Source organism: Lithobates pipiens, unplaced genomic scaffold (genome assembly GCF_037356315.1).
Source record: "Lithobates pipiens isolate NorthernLeopardFrog02 unplaced genomic scaffold, aLitPip1_a1.2 Scaffold_19, whole genome shotgun sequence".
NCBI classification, from domain to species: domain Eukaryota; kingdom Metazoa; phylum Chordata; class Amphibia; order Anura; family Ranidae; genus Lithobates; species Lithobates pipiens.
Window position 1 is genome coordinate 130,907,486 of NW_027507764.1, and position 25,962 is coordinate 130,933,447.

The 25,962-nt window shown below is 43.9% G+C and overlaps 1 protein-coding gene across 4 annotated transcripts in view; it reads left to right on the forward strand.

Moving 5' to 3' along the window:
* The window catches only part of SNX13 (sorting nexin 13), a 223,398-nt gene that overhangs the window by 24,886 nt on the left and 172,550 nt on the right, over positions 1-25,962 (forward strand). For 3 of the 4 annotated variants that reach the window (XM_077491271.1, XM_077491268.1, XM_077491269.1), the window contains exon 2: positions 17,695-17,889. The exons of the other annotated variant lie outside the window; for it this stretch is intronic. In XM_077491271.1, coding sequence (XP_077347397.1) covers positions 17,830-17,889 — 60 coding nt within the window. In that variant the 5' untranslated portion in view covers positions 17,695-17,829. The remainder of the gene's footprint in view (positions 1-17,694; positions 17,890-25,962) is intronic. 4 annotated transcript variants of the gene reach the window in all.

The window sequence follows — 25,962 nt, forward strand, 5'->3', positions numbered from 1 at the left end:
GCCAAATCTTCCAGGGCTGAAGTGGTTAATAAGTATTGTATGTGGAGTTCCAATACAGACTTTTGCTGTTTCCTTCAACCAGCTTGAAAAGGTGGATCTATTTATAGTTGAATTATATATGCATGAGGGGTATGTCACATGTTTTTTATTATACAGTGTTTCTTCCTGTGTACAAGCACACTATAATGGATGTGCATGGCTGCTCCAATCTCAGTCTCAAAGCCAATTGTATACCCAGGCTAGAACAGGGAGGCTTAGTCTTTTCACAATTATAGGATTGCCTAGTGTGTCCTCATACCCCCTTCACCAGCCTGCAAAATTGTCATCATTATCACCCGCATGTCTTCAAAAGATGTCAATGCTTTGCTTTTACTGTTTGGTAACTAGCAACAGAAAAGCTAAAAAATATTAAGGATTTTGTCATATTAACCCAGAGCTTGACACATTTGCTTTGAATCCAGGAGCCAGATTGTGTGCATGCGCGGGGATATGTAACCTGTGTATCGCAATCGACGTTTTTATGCGAAGGCGCCCCAACGTGCATATGTGGGGGAGGGGTGTTTATGTGCTTGGGTGTAACTTTTATTTGTTTTAGAATAACATTTTTTTTTTAAAGAAAATGTCAAATAAAATGCTTTTATTGTGATGTATATTTTTTTTCTTTTTTTTTCTTTTTGTATGATGGAAATTATAAAATTAAATAAAGAATAAAAAAAAAACAAAAAAACTCTGGGTCAAAAAAAAAACCAAGTTCTCCCGTGTAGTGGGGCTGTGCTCGCTGTATTGGTTAAAGGTTCGTTCTTGTCTAGGGGATTTCAGAGCAGAGATCTACTTGCTTAATCTGCTAATCCTGCGAGCACAAGACCTGTCCCTGTCCCTCTGCATACCAGCGGTCTTGTGCATGGACTGTTCCTGACGTCATCACGCCCATAGACCAACTCTGGACATGAGGACAGCAGGAACAGTCACTGCTGGACGTGGGGGAGCGCGGTTTACCGGATGATCGAAAGATTATTATTTTTTTTTTCCAGTGCTCCGCTGGACAAAACTAGCAGTTAACCCATGGAGTGTGGGCACCGCACGCTGGTTTGAATCCTAATCACGACACTACCTGCCTGGAGTTTGCATGTTCTCCCTGTGCTTGGGTGGGTTTCCTCCCGGGTGCTCCAGTTTCCTCCCACACTCCAAAGACATGCTGGTAGGTTAATTTTGGCTTCTGTCCAAAAAAAGAAGAAAAAAAAAAAATCGGCCCTAGTATATGAATGTGAGTTGGGGACCTTGGATTGTGGGCTCCTTAAGGTTAGGGACTGATGTGAGCGTGTATTCACTCGGGCTGAACTGGATGGACTGGTGTCTTTATTCAGCCTTACTATGTGAGTCATGTTGTGGTTTTTTTTTTTTTTTTTTTCCCCCATATAGGGGACAACAAATTTCCTATTGTGATGCTTTTTTTTGTGACAGGTTCTCTTTAATGAGACGTGGAGGGTCTAAAAGACACCCCTGTGCTCCACTGAATGTAATGCAGTACAGATCTCACTGCATTACATTCTTTTCCAGCCATGGTGGCAGGGGACCCAGAAGTGACCCAGGCCTGTAGAGGGGCAAGCGGAGCCTGGGACACATAGTGAGAGGAGGGGGCACTTTACCCGCGTTTGTGGAAGCAACCAGGTGGCAGTGGAGCTGCCCCAATAGAATAAAATAAAATGGCCTGCCCGCCGCCCGGTGTACAAAACTGCATGTCCCAGGCGTCGGGTGATACGAATTGTGCATCCCTGCAACATTGAATGGGCTGACTAAAGCCCAGGTGCCAGGATGCAATTTCCTGCCAACCTGGCGCCTGGGATTTGTCAAGCTGTGTATTCAGTCAAAACATGAAATCAATGTACAAGTTATTGTCAATTTTATATTCGTGTCATCCAACATGTCTGCTTTTCCACATTGCTTTCTAGGATATTGTTTTAACACATTTTAATTTAGTGATCATCGATTCCCATACCTTCAGTTTAAGACTTTTGGACTCATTGAAAATTGTAAGGGGGACAGTGGTGAAGAGCCTTCTTTTTTTATTTTTATAATTTTTTTTAAAGCTTAGACTACTCAATGACAGGAATAAATTATTCTTTCTTAGTGTTTTTTTTTTATTATCTCAGAGCAGTCACTAAGCAAAGGATACTGATTGGATGATCATAACTAGGTGAGGCTACAGAGGATGATTGTATGATGATAACTAGGTGATGCAACTGAGGTTAGTAAAGCCTAGTACACACTATCAGTTTTTTTTTTTCATTCAACAGACAGCTTAGGTTGGAGCTGCTGTACTAACGATCCAATGTTGGTACAACAATCTCTCTTCTGCTGAGCTATTGTGTTCAGACAGGGGTATGGCCATTGGCTGAGAGTGCTGATTGGGTGTTTGGTGATTGGTCAGCTGCTGGTTTTCCAGCATGCTTGTCGGATTGAAGCCGGCCAAATGGCCGTATTCTGTTGGACCGGCTGCCATACAGACAGGCCAAATGTCGGCGGGTTTTTATTGAAGCGGCCGATGTTGCCTGACATTTGGCCCATGTGTATTATGCCTCTTTCACTGTGGATATCCGCTTGCTCAGCGGGCATCGCTCTGTCGATTTAATGAGCAGGCAGAGGACAGGTCCGTCTCTGCACACTGCGTAGGGACGGACCTGTCAGACCGCCACTCTCCCCTATGGGAGATCAGATGATGACGGACCGCAGATTCCGTCATCATCCGATGACGGATGGAAAAGTAGGTTTTTCCTCCGTCACACTTTTTCGGGTCGGATGTCAGCGGACATGTCACCGCTGACATCCGGCGCTCCATAGCCCTCTATGGAGCATCCGTTCAGGTCCTCCTGAAGAACTGACAGGTGGACCTGAAAGGATCGGCCATGTGAAATAGGCCTTAGGCTTTAGATTACAGCAAGTTGAGTCCTCAGAGGAGCGTAGCATGGCATTAACTAGGTGACGCTACAGAGGATAGGGATTGTATGATTAGAACTAGGTGACGCTACAGAGGATAGGGATTGTATGGTTATAACTAGGTGACGCTACAGAGGATAGGGATTGTATGATTAGAACTAGGTGACGCTACAGAGGAGAGAAGTATGGTCATAAATAGGTGAATCTACAGAGAATAATAATTGCAAAATCATAACTGGGTGAGGTTACAGAGGATATTGTATGACCATAACTAGGTGAGGCTACAGAGGATGAGAGTATACGTAGGCTTCATGTACACAGGACGTTGTTCAACCTCTCCTAAATGATTTAACTTGACAGCTAGAAACCTGAAAAAGTTAGAAAGCTAGAAAAATGTCAGTTTAGCCACGTTTACATGCTGCGTTTTGCTTCTAGAAGCGTTTGTAAAAAAAAAAAGAAGAAAAAAATTTTTTTTTTTTTTTTTAAATGAAAAACATCTGTAAACAAAACGCTGCCAAACGCCAATTACCGCATTTAGCAGCGCTTACTAGCTGTTATGGGCATTTGGCGTTTTAAATGCCTCTGAACATCCGTCTGAACCCATTTTGCTTTCCAAAAAAAGCTTCTAAACTCAACTACCTAGAAACAACTATAAACAACCCTGTGTACATGTACTGATAAGATAACATAGAGGAGAGTTCAGGGGCAGCTGAAAAAAATGCCCAACTGCTCCTAAACGTCCGTTTACCAGCAGCAGTGCACATGAAGCCTTACTGTATGGACGTATCTAAGAAGAATACGTTACAATACAACACTTGCATCACTTGATCGATCAACTTGGTTACAACCAGCAAGCTGGGTTTTACCTGCGATTATTGCTAGTGGCTATAGCAGCCGCTAGCAATAATCACTGTCTTCTTCCAGTGGGGGCAGCTTCCTCTGCCCTCACCTGCTGGGAGCAGACAATGGCCCAGCAGGAGGGAATACCACATCAACACTTTGGAGAAGAAAAATATTTATTTTCACACCACACGGGACTTTTCCTTATCTTGTGTGTTTTTTTTTTTTTTTTTTTTTTTTTTTTGGGACTATTTATTTTTCACTTATTTTGACCTTTTTAAGGATGGGTTTACACTTTTGCGATTTGGATGTGGATTTCCATGCATCAAATTTGCATGTGAGGCGATTGTGACCGTCTCTCTTTGGAACCTGTTCACACATTTCCATAGCGGTTCCGGTGCAAATTGCACAGGAGTCCTGTGAGCCAGTTTCGGGTCCGGAATCAGCCAAAAATGTGGACTTAAATGGAACCTGAAACAATGAACAGGGAGGCACCAGACCCCTTCTTTGAGCCGCTCCGTTCTTCAGTGTGAACCCAGCTTAAGCCAGATGCGGCTCCCAGCAGGGATCCGGTGTGTCCCTGTTCTCCATTTCAGGGACCAATCAGGGCCACATTTTAGCCTGAATCGGCCTGAAACTGAGCCAAAGATGCACCATTTTGTCTCCATAGGGAGCCGGTCACAATCTCCTGTCATGCGAATTGGATGCAGGGAAACCCACATCCTATTCACACAGTGTGAACCCAACCTGAGGCCCCTTTCACACTGCCGTGACTTTGCCGCGATTGCCTGTGAAAACTTGGTCTATGGACCTCAGCTCGCATCAATGTTGGACCAAAGTAGTACAGGGACTACTTTTGAAGTCGGTAAGAATACACACAGATATAAATGGTACTCATTGGAAATCATGGGGTACAACTTGTCATGCGGCTTTGCAGTTCCAAGTTGCAGGACAAGCTGCAAAAGTGTGAAAGGGGCCTAAAGGTTTATCTGGACACTTCTAGTGTGTGCACATATGAGATTTATGGTTACAATTACCTGTTTGCATGTGACTTGTGATATTTCCATTTACAGGGTCTCACAAAAGTTAGTACACCCTAGAGCTGCACGATTCTTTTGCTTAGAATGAAGATCGCGATTCTCTCACAGTTCTCAAAAACTTTTTTTTGTTATTTGAAACATTTACAATCTCTGAACATTAGGTTATCCAACGAAATGGCAATAAAATAAGCCATTTAGAAAAGGGAGATCACCACTATGACACTGGATAACACATGAATGTGAATGTAGTGGCCACATCTCTGGATTGTAAAGAACAAACAAAGGACTGTTCCCCCTTGGACGGGACTTTTAAGGTCACAAACCCTGATCACATACAATGATCAATGGTTAAAAAGCATAATTTGTTTTGCTTTGTTTTGTCACATGTATTATTATAAGGGACAGTGGTTGGTATTTTAGGTCCACTCAGAGTCCTCACATGACCCCCTTTTAATAGCATGTCTGTCTGCCAGGCTATTAAAGGGGGGCATGTGAGGCGTGGACTTAAAATACTGGCAACCACTGTCCCTTAAAATACATTATGAATATTACCACAGTCTGAGTCAGCTACCCATATTATGAATATTACCACAGTCAGCTACCCCAGACTCTGGGTTGCGCTAACTGACTGTGGTGGTAATCCTAATATGGGGTAGCTGACTCAGACTGGTAATATTCATAATGGACAGTGGTCCACTTCTCGCTCACATGCCCCACTTTTAATAGCTGTGACTGTCAACTGTCACCAGCAAGCCAGGCCTGGGGGAAGCTGCCTCGCTGTGGTCACGTCATGTGGTCTTCATAATATAGGTATATGTTCTATGTTGTACAGTTAGTGGCACAAGGAAGGAAGGAAGCTCACTCGCGTGTTGGAAATCAGATCCGTGCGCACTCACTGCTGTGCTGTGTGTTCGTTTCCCGGCCAAGAGACACTGTACTGCCCACGTCCAGGCATCTTCAACGTCCAGCGGCGACCCGCATTACGCTCTCTGATGACTGACGTCAGTTCTGGTTGCTGACATCAGTTCCAATATCCACCATTTGCGATCCATGCTGGATACGTGGAACCGGCGGGGATATAAGAAAATCGCGGGTCATCCAGCCTGAAGATGGGGAGGGGGGCGGGGGTGTGACTCGAGATCGCGATCTTATCTCGATTAATCGTGCAGCTCTAGTACACCCCTCGCACTTTTGTAAATGTTTTATAATCTCTTTTCATGTGACAACACTGGAGAAATGACCCTTTGCTACAATGTAATGCAATGAGTGTACAGCTTGTATAATAGTACACATTTGTTGTCCCCTCAAAATAACTCAACACAGCCATTAATGTCTAAACCGCTGGCAACAAAAGCAAGTACTTGTAGTGAGGAGTGTACTCGCTTTTTTGTGAGATAGTATGCATGTATGTATCGCTATCTCTAATTTTTATATATATATATATATATATATATATATATATATATATATATATATATATATATATATATATATATATATAAACATTTTTTTTTTTTTTTTTTTTTTACATTTATTACAAACCCGACATGCTGACCCCTTGCTTCAGTTCTCTGGGTCTTAAGAGTTCAGTTTTAAAATGTATTAAATAAATGATTCTTTAACCACTTTCCGCCCAAGCTATGTCCAGGGACGTCCTTGACTTTTTGTGGGTATATCTGAATGATGCCTGCCGCTACAGACCTCATTCAGGTATCGGCTTTTTCAGCCGGCGACTCCCTACACCATAAGAATGATCATAGTGGCTGTTCCGCCGCTTTATCGTTCTTACGGGCAGCGGGAAGGGACGCCACCCTCCGGTACTTCTACCGGCTCACCGCTTCCATCGGTGAGTTGGAGACTGGATCTGCTGGCCCCGGGTGGTGATCATAGAGATTTCTGGCGGACCAAGTGGTTGCTGGGTCTCTGATCGTTCAGAGGCCGGGCGTGAAAACGAACGGTGCTGCCTCGGCTGGAAAGCCGTGATCATTTTATTTATTTATTCCAGGTTTCCCAGCCTAGAGGTGAGATGTGGGGTTTTATTGATCCCATATCTCACTGTAAAAAGGACCGATCGTGCCATATTCCTATTACAAGGGATGTTTAACATTCCTGGTAATAGGAATAAAAGTGATAAAAATGTTGTTTTTATTTTTTTTTAAAGCGTCAAACTAAAAGTCTAACAATAAAAAATAAAATAAAAGCGAAAGAGTTATGCAAATCCCGCCCACATATGAAAACAGCGTTCAAACCACACATGTGAGGTATCGCTGTGAATGCTAGAGCGAGAGAAATAATTCTAGCCCTAGACCTCCTCTGTAACTCAAAACATGTAACCAGTAAAAAAAATTAAAGCGACGCCTATGGGAATTTTTAAGTACCGCAGTTTTGGTGCCATTCCATGAGCGTATGCAATTTTGAAGCGTGACATGTTGGGTATCTATTTACTTGGTGTAACTTCATCTTTCGCATTCTGCAAAAAAATTGGCTAACTTTAAATGCTTTTAATTATTTATTTTAAAGCATGAAAAAAAAAAAAGTGTTTGAAAAATTGCTGCGCAAATACCGTGCGAGATCATTTTCTATGTTCTATGTAATTTTCTAGCAAAAAATTATGAATTTTACATGTAGGAGAGAAATGTCAGAATTGTCCTGGGTGGGAAGTGGTTAAAAGACGATACTACCAGAAATGACTGGCGTATCGATGGGCCAATAGCTGAAATGTAGAACTTGTTCTGGTCCAGAATGGTTACACAGCCGCTAGTCCGGGGGACGTTTTGTAGGTCACAGCCAGTAAAGAGAATTGATGCCATTTACTGCAACAGCCAGAATAAAGAATCTGCATATAGAATCCCATTGTACGCTATATTCCATCAGTGTGATATAAGGAGAGCAGGACTAATGGAGTGCAGGTTTTATGTGTTTTCTTTATTGAATATTCCCTATATTAGGACACTGTATGTGATTAGAGTGGTTTGTGTAGGCGCTCACTGTGTCATTTTCTATTTCTTGGAGGTTAGTTGCAAAAAAGCCCCCCTATGCGTTGGCATTCTCAATACATTACCATGCTGTGCTCTGCTTTGTAAAAGGTGGTTTACTTTGTAAGTGCTCATTACATTGTCCTCTATCTCCGATCTGCAGACGGCAGGAAGTACCGGCTTTGGATCCGTGGTCCAGGGAACTTGCACATTAGTACTTTGTTCGCATGCGCAGTTAACTGTTCTGTGAGATTGAAAGAGTTTTATAAATACAGGAGAATCTCTGCAGCTTTGCCCAGTTGTCTCATTCATGATTCGTTTCATATTGTGAGATGTGCAGAATGCTAAGTCAGTATTTGAAATGTTATATTAATGGCACTGACAACCAAAATTATTAGTACAAGGAAAGTAAGGCTGTGTTCTTTCTGGTCTCCATTATGAATAGGTCGGATGTAACGATTAGTTGTCCCCAAAGCTGTCCGTCTTCCTTTCTGTAGGCTGATGTCAGACGGGGGATTTTGTGGCAGATAATGATGCTACAAATAGTTGGTGTCAGTGATTAACAGCAATTTGTAGCTAGTGATTTAAACTGGGATTTTTTTTTTTTTTTTTTAATGCCACATCAGCGAATCTTTACCTGAGACTATAAATCAACTTAACGTTCATTGTTGTCTCTTGGAGTTAATCTTCACATCATTGTGGCTGTTTTCTTATTCCTTATTTGTATAATTAAATGTAAAATATTTGTACAACTTTTATTTCATGCTCTTAAAACTATTCTTATATCTTACTCCCCTTATTTCACTAAAATTTTATTAAAGTTATACTACCCCCCCCCCCCCCCCTCCCCTATCCCCTTGTCAGTAGTGTCCCTGCTCCTAATTTCCTGGTCTTTATGGCCTTAATTGTGCGGAGAAACTCCAATCTTGCTTAAATTGTTTCCAACCTCTCCATTTTTTTAGAAATATTACCCTTTCCTCTTCTTCTCTCAGGCTCAGGCTTTCCATATTATATATTTCTTCTACCGCATCTACCCACTCCCATGTTGTTGGACACTCTACCTCTCGCCATTTTTTAGGGATTAGTTTTTTCGCCGCGTTTAATAGGTGCGGGATGATTGAGTCCTGATATTGTTTAACCCCACCTTCCGTGCCATGAAAGAGTACTATCCAGGGGTCTGGTTTCAATGCTGTTTGAGTTATTTCCTTGATCTTTTGGAGGATCATTTCCCAATATAACTTAATTTTGGCGCACTCCCACCAAATATGTGTCATGGTACCTGTTTTCCCACAACTCGGCGGTCCCGCCTTGCTGGTATTTAGATACCTTATCCGGGGTGTTATACCAACGGGAGATACGTTTGTAGTTCATCTCAGCTGTTTTATTATCCCTTGCCGAGCAGTGTGTCATTTTCAATATTTTATTTATTGTTTCTTTGCCTTTTTGTGACCCCAGTTCCCTTTCCCATTTGTTTATATATGGCGGCGTATCTTTCCAGCTGGTCCGCATCAATAGCCCATATAGCTTTGATATTACCGTATATACTCGAGTATAAGCCGAGATTTTCAGCCTCTTTTTTGAGGCTGAAAGTGCCCCCCTCGGCTTATACTCGAGTCATCGCTGTCTGCCCGCTCGATCAGCGTGTCGAGCAGACAGACAGCGGCCATTCTATTCAAAAGCCGCGCCTCCGGCTCCGCCTTCGCCTGTGATAGGCGGAACACTGAATTTCCCAGCAGCCTGTGTTCCGCCTATCACGGACGTCGTATCATCCTCGTACTACGGACGAGGATGATACGACGTCTGTGATAGGCGGAACACAGGCTGCTGGGAAATTCAGTGTTCCGCCTATCACAGGCGAAGGCGGCGGCGCAGCTTTTGAACTTTACAATGGCCGCCGACGAAGAGGGCACGGGACGGCACGGCACGGGACGGGACGGGGGCAAGGCAAGGCACGACACGGGACGGATGCAAGGAGGCAAGGCACGGCACGGGACGGAGGCAAGGAGGCAAGGCACGGGACGGAGGCTCGGGACAAAGGTAGGCTGGACACACACACACACACACACACACACACACACACACACACACACACACACACACACACAGGGATGGATGGATGGATGGATGGAGACACACACACACAGGGATGGATGGATGGATGGATGGATGGAGACGCACACACACAGGGATGGATGGATGGATGGACACACACACACACAGGGATGGATGGACGGACACACAGGGATGGACGGACACACAGGGATGGACGGACACACAGGGATGGACGGACACACAGGGATGGACGGACACACACACAGGGATGGACAGGCATGTCTCACCCTCGGCTTATACACGAGTCAATAAGTTTGCCAGTTTTTTTGGGGGTAAATTGGGGGCCTCGGCTTATATTCGGGTCGGCCTATACTCGAGTATATACGGTATACCCTTTGCTCTGTCAGCCATACACAGTTGTTCCACTCCTGTCAAATCCTCTTCAGATCTAATCGGCTGGGGTAGTTTTTCTATGAAACGGGTCAGCTGGAGATATCGCCACCTATCCCTTCTCATAAATCCCATGTGCACTAACTCTTCATGTGAAAGGAGTTTCCCTTTTTTAATTATATCTTTTATTTGTGACCCCTCTAATCTTATCCAGTTCCCTCCTATCACCCCTCTACCCGGTGGGAAGTATTCATTGTCTTTTAAAGTTATCAGTGGTGAATTATAGTGTCCATTTAATCTTTTATATTCCTTATCCCATATCTTCAGTGCAATCTGTGTTATCTTATTTGTGTCTATATCTAGTGCCCTGTATTTTGGGGGGTTCCATATTATCTTATTTAGTTGTGCTTTACTATATATATATTCTAAGCTGACCCATCTTTTTTCCTCTTTTTTTTCCCCTTTTACCCATTCGACAATTCTTGATAAGACTACCGCCTGATAATAATATTGTAGATCAGGGACCGCTAATCCTCCCCTCCCTTTTTCTTGTTTTAATACTCCATGGGAGATCCTAGATTTTTTATTGTCCCATATATATTTACTCATTATTGAGTTTAATTTTTTGAAGTAGCTAGGTGGAATTTCAACCGGCAACATCTGGAATTTATATACAATTTTTGGGAGAATAAACATTTTGAACACATTTATTCTGCCTATCCACGAGATCGGTCTATTACTTGCTCTTCTGAGTTCAGTTTTTATTTCATTTAATAAAGGGATAAAATTTAAACGGTATATCTTATCCAGAGTATTTGCCAATTTTACTCCCAGGTATTTCAAATCTTTTGTCCATTTAAATTTACTTTGTTCTTGGATTAGTTGTACTTCCATCTCACCTACATTTATATTGAGAATTTCAGATTTTGTTTGGTTGATTTTGAAGTTTGATAGTTTCCCGTACTCATCCAGGGCCTTTGTTATCGTGGGCAGAGCATCTCCCGGATTACTTATATAGAACAGCACGTCGTCTGCATATGCTGCCAGTTTATGTTCCTCTTGCCCTGCCTTAATTCCGCTTATTTCCGGGTTATTTCTGATTGTCGCGAGTAGGGGTTCTAACGAGAGTACAAAAAGAAGAGGAGACAGTGGGCATCCCTGTCTGGTCCCATTTTCCATCTCAAAGGAAGAGGAGGGCAACCCGTTGATGTTTACAGTCGCTGTCGGGTGATCATACATCATTTTAATCCATTTGGCCATCCTAGGGCCAATGCCCATTTTATCCATTGTCTGGAACATAAATCCCCAATCGACTCTATCAAAGGCCTTTTGGGCATCTGTTGACAATAGTAGCGCCGGGGGTTCCGTCTTCTTCCTTTGAGATAGAATCAATAAGGTTCTCACCCCATTGTCCTTTCCCTCTCTCCCGGGGATAAACCCAGTCTGATCCGGATGTACTAGTATATTCATTACTTTTTTCATTCTATTTGCTAATACCTTAGCAAACAGTTTAGTATCCTCATTTAGGAGTGATATTGGTCTGTAACTGGCACACTTGGTCTCGTCTTTTCCTTCTTTCCGTATGATCGTTATTAAGGCAGATAGCGCCTCTTTACTCATGGCGTACTCTGTCCCAATCCCGTTCATATACTTACAGAGTTTCGGTACTAGTATATTCTTAAACCTCTTATGGTAACTAATTGTCAGACCGTCTGGTCCCGGGCTTTTCCCAGGGGCTGATTCCGCTAATGCCTCATTTATTTCTGCTTCCGTTATGGGGTTTTCTAAATATTCTTTATCAATTTCACTGATCCTGGGGAGTCTCGCCTTGATTTAAACTGGGATTAATCCCAAATCATATATTATTAATACTGCTGCAGTGCTTACCATTTCTTAGATCTTATGGCTGCATTTGTTTTCTTTTTTAGGCTTGCTATCTTCTATTTTCATCAGGTGATCTGGCCAGTATGTTTGTTTTGTTCAAAAAGGACAAGCTCTACAGCAAAATGTAGTGGTTACAGAGATGAGACAAACCATTTACCACTGGCAATGCTCTTGTCCAAAGGTGCCCCCTGTGCTCCTTTATCCAGAGTGGGGACAATCTAATAGGTGTGCCATTGGTTAGATCAGGTGAAAACAGAGGAAAATTAACTCGAGGCAATGGTGAACTGTCATTGCTACAGACTATTGCTACCACACTGGGGTTAGTGTGTTGTTCTGCCCTGCAGTGATTTGTAGCCAAGACCATAGAGGTGAATGAAGAGCGCTTGTTGCTGGTGATCTTCACACCGACATAAAATGCTGCTGGAGCCCATTTGCTGAGCCGTTGTTCCAAAATAAAGACCGCAATTCCATAGAAAAATGCTATGAATTTGTATTGATTTAAAAAGTGTGTGTTTGTTTATTGATGCCCCCACGGAGAACCACAGAGTCCTCTACTGAGTCCTGCTGCATCAGTTGAAACAGACAGCAGGATTCGGCCCCGTCCCCGACTCCCATGCCACTGGATTTGATTAGCAGCAAGAGCCGCTGCTGTCAATCTGTCCAGTGAGGACCCTAGACAGCGGCTTGAGCTGCTGTGCTGCTCATTGCTGGAACGATCGGGCTCAGATAAGAAAAAAGGGGGGCTCTGGGGGGGGGGGGGGGCAGCTGCAGTAAAGAAGGTTTTTCACCTTAATGCATAAGATGCATAGAGATGGAAAACTGTGAGGGGTTACAAGTCCTTTAAAGCAATATTAAACCCCAAACCAAAAATGTAATACAGGGAGTCCCCGAGTTACGATCATCCAACTTGCAAACAACTCCTACTTACGAGCGGCAGGTGTCGCCGGTGACCACATTGGAAAACGGCGGAAAATATCGGAAACGCCGTTCTGCACATGTCCGCATTACGAAAATTCGACTTCAGAACAAACAGGCAGTCCCTAACTAGTTCGTAACTCGGGGACTGCCTGTATATTGCAGCTTACTAAGATGTGGTGGCTGCATTCATTTTTTTTCTTAGCCTTTCCGCCGCCCCCCCCCCCCCCCCCCCCTCTTATTTCATCTGGTTGTCTGACCATTAACACATTTATTTTTTATTTATTTTTTCAGTGTTAAATGGTTTGCCTTATGCCTGTAAACGGATACATCTGGAAGAGATCTTGGTTTTTTTTTTTGTTTGTTTTTTTGAAAAACAGACCTACTGGCTGGATCATCAGATAAAAATAGAAGAAAGAAAGCCTAAAAAAAAAAAAAAAAAAAAAAACAACAAAAAATAAAAAACAAATACATCAGCCTTGCTCCACTGCTGTTTTCCTTGGTTGGATATCTTGGTTGGTTTGGGACCGCACTGATAGCCTCCTGTATACATTCTGATAGATAAAGTCTGTGTTATTCGATGGCACGGGATGCCAACCAGAGGACTCCATGAACCAGTCATGCCAATATAATATAATATAATATAAAAATGTACCTATTACACTGGCTGATAGGCCTCTGTGGTTATGTCCAGGTTTGCTCACAGTTGCCCAATGAGTATGTTTGTGGCTTTTCTTTTTTCTCCCAGTCTTAATTTGCCCACACAGCTCGGAGCACGTTGGAGTCATGTCTGGCTCATCAAGGAATTTTCTCCTGTTTGTGCCTTTGCAATACATCAATAACAAGCAGCTGACTGCCATAAATAGCACATTTATCACTAGAAATTAAGAATGAAAAACACTGTACACTGGGTAAAGCAGACAAGGAGTGAGTTTCAGGCCTTAACATGCCATTACTATCGTATAGCAGATCTCTCTAGGTACCATGGGTACCGTGAATCTTGGAGTTTGCCCAGTATATCCACTTACCTTTTGTTACAAACTGCCATGGGGACCCTGAATCTTGATTCTCTGGTATATCCACTCGCCTTTTGTTACAAAGTGCCGTGGTGTCCCTGAATCTTGATTCTTTGAATCTCAGGGTGCTCTTGTTGGTCCACTCACTTTGAGTCCAAATTTCCTTAATGACCTTGAATTTTAGGGTGCTCTTGTATGACAGCTCATCTTGGTTTCAAAGTGCTGCGGGGACCTTGGATCTCGGGGTGCTCTGATATGTCCACATTGACTGCCTTCCTTGAGCAAGAGCATGGAGTCCTTTCCTCCCATGTCCTTGACACACTGTTGAGCGTTGGGGACAATACTGTGGTGGAGGTGGCAGGAGTAGGGTGGCCACTTGCCTGGGAAAAATGGGACTTTAGGGCAAAATTATTCATGGGAACCACAAGGCCAGTAGGGGGTGTGGGGGAGGGGGCTGGTCATAGAAGCCAAAGGCTATTTAGGGCTGGGTTCACACTATTGCGAGTTGGATGAGGGTTTCCCCACATCCATTTCATATAGCAAGAAATTGTGACCAGCTCTCTATGGAGCCCATTCACACATCTTTGCAGCGGCTCCGGTTCAAATTGCACAGAAGTCCTGTGCGTCTTTTGGTCCGTTTCAGGTCCAAATTCGGCCAAAGACTCGGGCTTAAATCGGACCTGAAACGATGAATGGAGAAACGCTGCCTAAAGCAGTTCCAGTAACCTTTATTTTTTTTTTTTTTTTTTTTTTAAAGTATTCAGCAGCTACAAAAAGCGTAGCTTCTAACTTTTAATAGGAAACTTGCCTGTCTCAGGATCCAGTGCTGTCTTCGCCTGGCCAGTTTCTTCACAGTGCTTTAGTCCCCCGGCACTGGCATATTAACTGTTAGTAGCCGGCCGTGCATGCTTGTGTCTTCACAGCTGGCTTCTCACTGCGCAATCGTAATGGTCCTGCAGCTTTCTGGGACCTGTGACATGTCCCAGAAGGCTGCAGGGGACTGAGGGGGGGCCGAACTTCCTCACTGATTACCGTGGTGATCCAACCGTAAGTGTAAGCGGGTAGCTGTCAAAAACCAGATACCCGCTCCACACTCCCCTTCCCTCCCCACTCCCTGCCATGAATACATATGTGCCAAATGTAAAGGAGGTTTCGGGGGGGGGAGGAAGAAGAGCATAAATTCCATCTTTTGATAGAAGTGGACCTTCACACTAAGGCCCGTTTCACACTGGGGCGCTTTTCAGGTGTTTTTGCACTAAAAATAGCGCCTCTCAAGCCACCCCATTGTGAAATCCTCGAGTGCGGCTATCCAGCTACATCTTTTCATCTCATTTATCAGCGTACAACACACCCCCCCCCCCCCCCTGAAAATGGGCAAATCAAGGGTGCGTGTTATACGCCGACAGCATACCTCGGAGGGGAAGGAGGGGGGCGAACGCCACCAAAATTCATGAGCCACCATCTTCTGTTTACTCGGCTCTCACGTCACGCACATAGTCCCACCTCCGCCACTGACATTGGAGCAGTGTTCTGTCTATCACAGGAGCTGGTCCAATGCTGATGGCGGAGGTGGGACTGAGAGCCGAGTAAACAGGAGATGGCGGCTCTGTAATTTCCTGCACTGTCCAGTCTGCATCGAAGGTGAGGCTGCAAATGAGCAATTCGTCAGGCTGCATTGATGAGATGTGCTGCAGATGGGTGGTCATGGATCAGGCTGCATTGATGAGATGTGCTGCAGATGGATGGTCATGGATCAGGCTGCATTGATGACATATGCTGCAGATGGATGGGCATTGATCAGGCTGCATTGATGACATATGCTGCAGATGGATGGGCATTGATCAGGCTGTATTGATGGGCACTGACACTTATTTTAACTCAAAGTTGTTTATTTAAAAAACGTTTTATCCTGAAACTTCCCTCTTAATATTAGGGTGAGTGTTATATGCTGATAAATACAGTAAATATAATATACCACCTTGTCTATTTACTAATGCTGGCAGCATTAGTAAAGTGAAGTTCCTCTTTAAAGTGGTTGTAAATGCTCAAGATTTTTTACCTTCATGCAATACTTTCCTGATAGCCCATCTCGATCCAGTTATGTGCATGAGAGCAGCCGCTCTTCCATGTCTCTTCCTCCTCATTGATTAAGACAGCAGTGGGAGCAGTTGGCTCCCGCTTCTGTCAGTCACAGCCAGTGAGCCAATGAGGAGAGAGGTCGAGCCACACTCCATGTGTGAATGGACACACAGAGCAATGGCTCAGGAGTGAGACTGCTCCAGTGCCCCCCATAGCAAGTTGTTTGCACTTGGCCAGAGGGAGGGGCCAGGAGCGCCGTTAGGGGATCCGAGAAGAGAAGAATCATGACTGCTCTGTGCAAATCCACTACACAGCGCAGGTAAATATGACATTTTTTTTTTTCGTTTTTTTTTTATCTGTAATTTCCCTTTTTTAAGGGTGGGCCCCAGGGGTCTGTATAACCATCAGTAGTGACGTTTATTCCTTGTAGATTGTATATTTATACCTTCCATAAAGCTGCAACAAATGTGTTAACTCATTATTCATTTATTCTTTGTGGTTAGGTTCTTTGTTGCACGAAGCTGAGTGTTGTGGTGGGGAACCCATCAGACATACATGTATTTGACATACGATTCAGCATTCTAGCCATGATGTAAAACGAAAAGCATGCATAATATGTGGTCTGTTCTGGTCCTTGCTGGTACTGAAAATGTTAAATCGTCACTTGATGGGGCTTCCTGCTAGTCTACAGTTTGCCACCTCTGTATTATTTTGGATGATAAGCATTTTGTAAGTGGCGAGATATATTTGGAACCCGGCTTTGTCACTTGATTTCTCAAGTCGCACAGTGTACGCTTTTAGAAACTCGTCTGACTTTTTTTTCTTTTTGGAGAAGAATAGCGGTTGATCTTGTTCCTTATTTCGTTATTATTACTTGTCTAGCATAGTGTTGTATGTGAAGGTTTATAGCAGACACCGATGACTATAGGATCAAACTGAAATGTTCATAAAATCCTAGATGTAAGATTGATATGGATGATTTTTCAGTGGGAGGAGTTTGTTCGGGGAGTGTCAGTATAGCGGGTATGAGCACTCTTCAATTGGTTGGCTTCAGCAGTCGGCGCACACAGCAACTATCCTATGGATTGTGATGGCATATTTTCCTGAAAATCATTTTATTTTATTTTTGTCAAGAAAGAAATGCTGTGCTACAAATAAAATAAGCATAATATGAAAAGGTTAAGCCTAATAACGATTAACTATAGTGGTAATAAATGTGATCCGCCTGTGGATGCAAATAATTGGTGTTCAAATGTATTTGTGTCCAAAAATCCATATAAACTCCAAAAAATGTGTGCACGTATCCATAAATCTGTGAAAAACGTAAAATATAAAAATAAAAAAGTCACTATGACAAGCCTAGGTTCACACAGGAGCTAGGCTCCAGTGAGTGCGGGGGAGAGGGCAGAGCAGAGAGCCGGTAACTGACGGTCACCGGCTCTCTGCTCACAGAGCTGTGAGAACTGAGCGATCAGCGGTGTTTGATCTTAGTTCTCAGTGTTCGAGACAGTGGGGGACAGATGCAGCATCAGACTGATTTAATAAAACATTCACGTACTTCTCTTTTAGGAAGTTAACCCTGATGGTGGCTACATCTGTCTTCTCCCCTCTTCCTTTTGAGGCCGTGGACTCCGGCTCTGTGACTGGCCAGAGTCATGTGACGTCACTCCCACGCTTGCACGCCGGAGCTGCCAGTCACACCGTATGGGCCTTTTAGAAATGGCACGTGTCCTTACTTCGATGACGTCAGCGCAAGCGTATATGGTAAATATCTCCTAAACCGTGATCGTTCCAGGACCTACAGGCAAGCCTTATTATAAACTTACCTGTATGTAAAAGTGGTGTAACTAAGTTTACAACCAGTTTCATGTCTGGTACACACATGCCCAGCGGGCTGAATGGGGAAAAAGAACAAAGATAAGAAACAAAAAAAAAAAAAACAGGAACTGGCTGTACTATGTGATGTTAGTACAGCAATCCCCCCGCTGAGCTATTGTGTTCTGACACTGTGCCTCCCCCCGGCCATAACACATCGGTCAGCACTAGCAGCAATTTGCTGCCAGTGCTGATCGAATGCTAATTGGTTGCTGGTTTTTCCAGCATGCCTGTTCGACAGAAGCAGGACTGGCTGCTGTACCCAAGTTTAGCCTTGCATGCATAATCAGTTAACATTTAGCCATTCACTCCCCATTCACTCCCTATGGCACTGTGACAAACAAGCTTTCTGTTTTGGTAGATGGAAAGGGAATGAATTGGGTGGGGATTGACAATAGCCGGTTTTCTAATTCCCCACTAGGAGTTGTTTCTCCTAGTCAGCAGCCAGCTATAACGAATGCTTTGGATGATAGTCATTTTATTGGGCTGTCTGTACTAATCTCCAGGAAGAGCACCTGATGACCTGCAGCTAGGTATTACATGGTAGATCTCACCCGGGAATCAAACCCTCCCTGTGTGTAGAGGACACAAGTATGGTATCCAAGTAAATAGTTTTTGTTAGATTACCACACCTAGAATACAGGGTGTGATCATTGTAGAGACCGTCTTCCAAAGCTACACACTGAACAAGTTGTGGTTATCTCATTAATGAGTAATGTTCCAAGATATTTCTATTGTCTTGTTGTACATGGCTAGGATCTCACGTGGATATTTATCGAGTAACCATTAGACCTTGGAAAGCACTTGAGCTTCTATCTTCTGCCATGCAACTTAATGCTTACACAGGGGACTACAATAATTTATTATCATTAACATGCTGTTCATAATTAATTTTCGAGATTTTGCTCCCGTTTCCAGTAAGAAAAATCGTGATAGTAGTTGGGCTTGTCCTGCCTTCCAAGCCTCTGTTGGTTTGTGAATAGACCTTTTATATATCGAAGGACCAGTGGGGAGGTTTAGTAGACAAAAGGTCACGTTTTATTGAAATTGAATTGAGTTGAAATTTGCATATAACTTCAGCTGCTTAAGGGCCGGTTCACACAGCAGGCGAGGCGAGGCGACTCCGACTTGCCTCGCCGCGACCTGCCGCGGCCTCAGCGGCGACTTGCAAATGACTTCTGTATAGAAGTCAATGCAAGTCGCCCCGAGGTCGCCCAAAAGTAGTACAGGAACCTTTTTTCTGAGTCGGAGCGACTCGAGTCACTCCTCTCAGAACGGTTCCATTGTACAGAATGGGGGCGACTTGCGAGAGCGAGGCGAGTCGTGTCGCCTCGCATCGCCCGCTGTGTGAACCGGCTCTAACAAAAAAAAAACTTTGCACCAAAGAAATAAGTAAAACATATTGATAAACAAAAAAGTTGCCAGCAGCAGTGTGAGTTTGACTAGCATTGCTACAGTATTAAAATAATTAGACCAACACTGCTTGGCAAGGGACTATCAATGGGTATAACACATAAAGTGTACAATGCTACTAAAAAGTGTACCGTTCTAATAAAAAGTCCCACAGTAGTGAATAAAGTGCTCGTGTTTCAATATAAAAATCGGTGCTCCACTGTTCAGTGTTCAGACAACGTGCCCCACGTGGTGTCTGCACCCACCCTGGATATGGACTACCTATCGCTAGAGTGGTCGCTTGCGCTTTGTGGGGATAAAGCCCCTAAAATGTCTTTTAAGGTCAGCGGCACTGGTGGTAATCCTCGTCATCCATGTTCTGAAACGGCTTTAACCAGTTTATGTGGTATCGTCTACATGTGATGAGAGGCTCCAGGGTTTGTATCTCATATGTAGAAGACTTCTTTCTGGTCTTCTTTGAATATGTCCTGTCCTCCAGAAGGTTTTGCTGAACTCTAGGTGGGGAAAGCTTTCTTTCTTAGGTCACAAACTTAAAGTGTTTATTACCCGGGCCTCCCTCAGGCAGGTTTAAGATGTGGACCTAAGAATTAAACTTTTCCCACCTAGAGTTCAGCAAAACCTTCTGGCCTCCAGGACGGGACATATTCAAAGAAGACCAGAAAGAAGTCTTCTGCATATGAGATACAAACCCTGAAGCCTCTCATCACACATAATACCACATGTAAACTGGCTGCTTGGATGTTTGGATGAAGAGGAATACTAGCAGTGCAGCTGACCTTGAAAGACCTCATTTAGGGGCCTTTTCCCCACAAAGCACAAGGGACCACTCTAGCGATAGGTGGGGCACGTTGTTTGAACACTGAACAGTGGAATTTTATATTGAAACACAAGCACTTTATTCACTACCGTGTGACTTTTTATCAGAACTGTACACTTTTTTTTATTTTTTAGTAGTATTGTACACTTTATATGTTATACGCGTTGTTGTGAGTCCCTAGCCAAGCAAGATGTTTGCCTAATTAACTTCAGCCGCTGTCGTCTGTTCAGATTGTCCTGACTTGAGTTTTAGCTTAAGGTAACCTTATATTTTTTTCAGTTTGAATTGTGCAGGTTTATGACATTTGAAAGTTGGCCAAGTATTAGGCTGGGTTCACACCGCTGCGGGGGGAGAACCGGATGTGATTCGCACAGCAAATCACATCCGATCTCCGTAGCGCTGCGAGTTCAGCCATACAGATAGTATGGCTGAACTCGCAGCGGTCCCGCAGCAAACTCGCACGGGACCCTTTTTTGGGTCCGCAACAGAATCGGATCGCATGGGGGTTCACACCATGCGATCCGATTCCTGTGCGAGTCGGCAGATCGCACTGCGATATGCCGACGGATCTGGGGGTGTCATTAACATAACATTGACACTCCCAGCCGTCCGCATAGGGCAGTGTGAACTGCCGGCGGGAGGTATGCGATGCGGGAAAACGCCGCGGATTCGCGGCGTTCCCGCATCGCAGCAATGTGAACCTAGCCTTAGTTGGATTTCAATAAGTGTAAATGTAATGCAAGGGTTATACAGGAGACTCGATCACTGTGTTATAGGGTGTACAAAAGCCCCAACATTTTCTCCAAAAACAAGGTGCCATAAACTAATGTAGCACTGATTAATATGGCCTTCGTCAAAATGCTGCATAGACACACATTATTACCTTTTTTAGCTGCTGCATCCTCTGTGCTGCTACTTGCTGCTGACAAGAATTTCTGGCCGGGAACATTCTATTACCAGCCACCTGATTATAATAGTATGTAGGACTACATGTCCCATCATCCCTTGCTCTGTTGAGCACGATGGTGTTTCGTCACATATAGCGACTCATCACAATTGACTACCCACTGGACTACACATGCGTGACGCCACCGTATGCGTTCCACCCCTGAGCCCAAATTCAAGCCGCACCATCCAAGGGGACATAGTTTGATTATATTTATGCCGAGCGAAGCGAGGCCGTGCCCGAAGCATGGCGAGCGGCCCTCTGTTGGAACGCATATGGTGGTGTCGCGCATGCACACTACAGCGGATAGCAAAATGTGATGGGTAGCCGAATGTGACGTGATACCGGTCCCTTCAGAAACTGCTGTCAGTCATTTTCAGGGAGGCGGAGCAGGGACAGTTATGCGGTTACATCTCCTGGGCTTCCTGTGCATGTCAGAGCAGGCAGCATACTCAAGTGTGGACGTGGTCATAAAGTCAGGAGTGTGCACAATAGTGTGGCTTCATTCAGAAACTGAAAATAAATGATAAAAATGTCACGTGGGTACAGTGTAGCACAGTGGTTCTCAACTCCTATCCTCAGAACCCACTAACAGGCCAGGTTTGCAAGATAACTGAAATACATGACAGGTGATATCATTTGCTGCTTGGTGATTGCAGTATTCTAGTCTGCATCTCCCCAAAGTAATATTTAAAATCTGGCCTGTTAGTGGGTCCTGAGGACAGGAGTTGAGAACCACTGATGTAGCATGACCACGCATTTGTCATTCAAAGTGTGACAGCACTGATGCTGAAAATTGGCCTGGGCAGGAAGGGGGTAAAAGTGCCCAGTAGGCAAGTGGTTAAAAGCACTTGGCCCAGTTTCACGCATATGCGATGCTGGAACCAACACGACTTCAGCGTGGGTTCCCGTATCACATCTCTCCTGCCCTCTGCGAACCGCTGTGGGTGTCAATACAATGTTAATAACACCCCCAGATCGGTTCACAGAACATCAGTGTGAACTGTGGATTTGGACACGAATCAGATTCCAGTGCGGGGAAAAAAGTCCCTGCACCCTCTTTTTTTATGTGAATCTAAAGCGAGTTCAGCCATACAACTGCATCGCACAGACATTGCATGTGATCAGCACCTGCGGCGTGGGTGCGAATCACATGCAATGTCTGAGATCACACACGCAATAGATGGGGTGATCAAACACTGATGTACCGTGAATGTGGAGTTCAGCTTTGTATTTCTTTAAAAGTTTTTTCCTTGCCGCTTTGCATGGTATTTGCACCGTTCTATCTGGTGGTGATTTTCCTATTGGGGCCATGGAGCAGTTGGCTACACTCCCATTGACCTTAGACTTCTTAGTAATATTTGCAGCTGTAGTCAAAAGCACATCAAACTGCTTGGGGCTGTTTTATTAATCTTTATCTTTAAAACTTAAAGCAAAGTTCCACCCAAAGGTGGAAGCTCTGCTTATCTGCCTCCCCCGCCCGATGCCACATTTAGCACCTTTCGGGGGGAAGGGGAGTAGTGGGTACCTGACAGGTACCCTCCCCCTCTTCCGAGAGATCTCGCCGCCACAAGATCGCTTGGAACTTTGGCATCCTCATCCTTGCCCCATCACCGGGCCATTCAGAAAGGCTTCACTGCCGGTTTCCCTTACCTTGATTTGGCAACGGCAGCGCCCATGAAAACATTGGCTGCGGTGCCTACATTACTGGACTCCAGGACAGGCAGCTAAGTATCCTAATTTTAAAAGTCAGCGGCTACAGTATGTGTAGCCGCTGACTTTTAATTTTTTGCTGGGGAGGGGATGGAACTCCTCCTTTAACTTCAGTTTTTGATACACTTTACATAGTTTGTTTGGGCCAAGCTGGCCCAAATGAACCATGTCTCTCACTAACATGTGAGCCCATTGGATGTGTGTCAGAAACCATGAATCGGACGGAGACAGAAGTACAGTTAAATCGCACTTGTTTAATAATAAGGTAAACAGAGTAAACATAGCCAGAGTTCAGGAACCGGAACAGATAGTCAGACAAGCCAAAATGTTAGGGAGCCAGAGATGAGTGTAATAGAACAACAAGCAGAATCTGGAGCCAGAAGGAATATCAGCCAAGCAAGTCTTTAACAGGCACACAGGAGAGCGTCTCAAGAGATGTGACCAAGGAGAAGGCAGAGATCATCTGGATTGGACAGCTTAAGTAGGCAGGACTGACAAGCAGGATATCATCAACATGTGAGTCACTGTGGCGCGAAAGGAGCTGGCAATTAGCTGTTCTGGGTGAGAGTCCAGACTTCCTGTCTCATACCCGAAACACACTAGTCTATCTGAGCAGTGCTCAGCCATTCATAGAAAGTGATAAATCCTAGCAATGATTACAAATCTCCCTCTGATTGGCTGAGTTGGAGGTTATGACATAATCAGCCCGCCTTTCTGACTCGGTCAATCGGGGAAAGCTTTGTATTCATTGCTAGAATACATCGCTCTCTGTGAATGGCTGAGTGCCGATCAGATATACTCTATTGTGTTCCGGGTATGAGACTGGAAGCCTCGGCTCGAACCCGGAACACAGTGCGGTACGCTGTATGTGGCCTCGGCTACATACAGTTTATACAGAACATCCAGCGCACTCGCATGAAAAAAGTAAACTGTGTGACCAAAGCTGGAGTTCTGCTTTAACATGCTGGTCTGTAATTTTTCTTTCTCCCCTCTGACAACTCTCTCCTTTTTGCTTTTTCTGGCCCATATTTAGTGTGGTGCATAAAATGACCCCATGCAGCAGAGTATCTACTTCTGTCTATTTAATAGAAGGATTACAAGATTAAAGACGTGTGATACTAATTACATAAGACAGTTTGAAATGTCTCTAAGATCCAATTATGTCTAATCTCTTTTAGAGGTACTACAAATCTTTCCAGGCCATTTTACACTATCTTTATAAAATATAATTTATCTCTTTTCACACTTTCTTTGCTTCATTCTCTGTGATATACCAAAGGCATGCAGGAATATGTGAGACAATTGCTTTTCATTTCAGAATTATTTTAGTGACCTGTAAGGGTCTCAATAAAATTGTCCACATTGTGTTCTAGTATAACTAAAGGCAAAACGCATTTTTTTAGTTTTGCAGAGAGTGGGGATTAGAAGACCCGTCAGGTTTTCGTTGCTGTCTGTGCCCCCGTTAGTGAAATTCACCATCTCTCATTAGTTTTGTTTACCATTATCATTGAAAGTAAATGAAGATTCCAAATTTTGGGTTGTCCCCAGAAAAGTAATTGAGGGCAAATCTTCCAATGGGGACACTAGTTCTGGTGACCTTGGAGGCCCCCAAGAGATTCCCTTAATTTGCAGGGATTTCCTCTCGGTTTTGGCTTTGGGATAGGAAGTGACGGTAAATCTCCCCAATGGGACACAGATGGCAAGCAAAAAAAAAATGGTCAGGGGTCATAACCCTCCCTTACTCTATCCAAAATGAAAAAAAGTTTTCTTTAACCGCTTGTCGACCACCTCACGCCAATATATGTTGGCGGGAGGGCTCGTACAGGCAAAGTAACATACCTGTATGTTGCCCTTTAAGAGACGGCCTGCGGGCGCGCCCGTGGCATGATCCATGAGTCGGGGGTCATGGGTTCTGCAGACTTGATACCCGCGATTGTCTCACGGAGAGGAAGGACGAGGAAATGCTAATGTAAACGAGCATCTCCCCGTTCTGCCTAGTGACCGTATTGCTAATCTCTGCTCCCTGTGATCGGGAGCAGAGATCAGTGACGTGTCGCACGTAGCCACACCCCCACCCCCCCACAGTTAGAATCACTCCCCAGGACATTCTTAACCCCTACACTGGCCCCTAGTGGTTTATCCCTAGCACTGATTGCTTTATAAATGACAATGGTCCCAAAAATGTGTCAAAAATTTCCGATGTGTCCGCCATAATGTCGCAGTCCCGATAAAAATCGCTGATCACCGCCATTACTAGTAAAAAAAAAAAAAATATTAATAAAAATGCCATAAACTATCCCTTATTTTGTAAACACTATAACTTTTGCGCAAACCAATCAAATGCTTATTGCAATTTATTTATTTATTTTTTAAACCAAAAATATGTAGAAGAATACGTATCGGCCTAAACTGAGAAAAAAAACGTTTTTTTTTATATATATTTTTGGGGGATATTTACGATGGCAAAATGTAAAAAATATATTTTTTTTCAAAATTATCGCTCTTTTTTTTTTGTTTATAGGACAAAAAGTAAAAACCGCAGAGGTGATCAAATACCACCAAAATAAAGCTCTATTTGTGGGGGAAAAAATACTTAAATTTTGTTTGGGAGTCCCCTTGCACGACCACGCAATTGTCAGTTAAAGTGACGCAGTGCCAAATCGCAAAAAGTGCAATGGTCTTTGGCCAGCAAAATGGTCTGGGGCTTAAGTGGTTAAAGTGGATGTTATCCCGATTAAGGTCTTTCCAAAGCCCCAAGTTCCGTGTGTTTCTGCTGCTCCATTCTTCTGTTAGCATGTTGATATCTGACAAGTTCTCCAACAACCGAGATGAAACCAGCCTGTAATTTTGTGTCGGAGCGCTATAAATAGATTAGCAGAGAACTGGTCTATTCATAGCACATTCCTTCCTTCCTCTGCCTATGTGGAGGGGGGTGTGTTCCTTTCCTCCAATCGGCTATCACACAGTGTATGCCAAGACTACACTCCCAGTGCTGAACAGGAAGAGGAAAATCTCTAACAGGATGTGCACTTTCTAAAGAATATACAGTGCTCTGGAAAAGTATTCATACCCC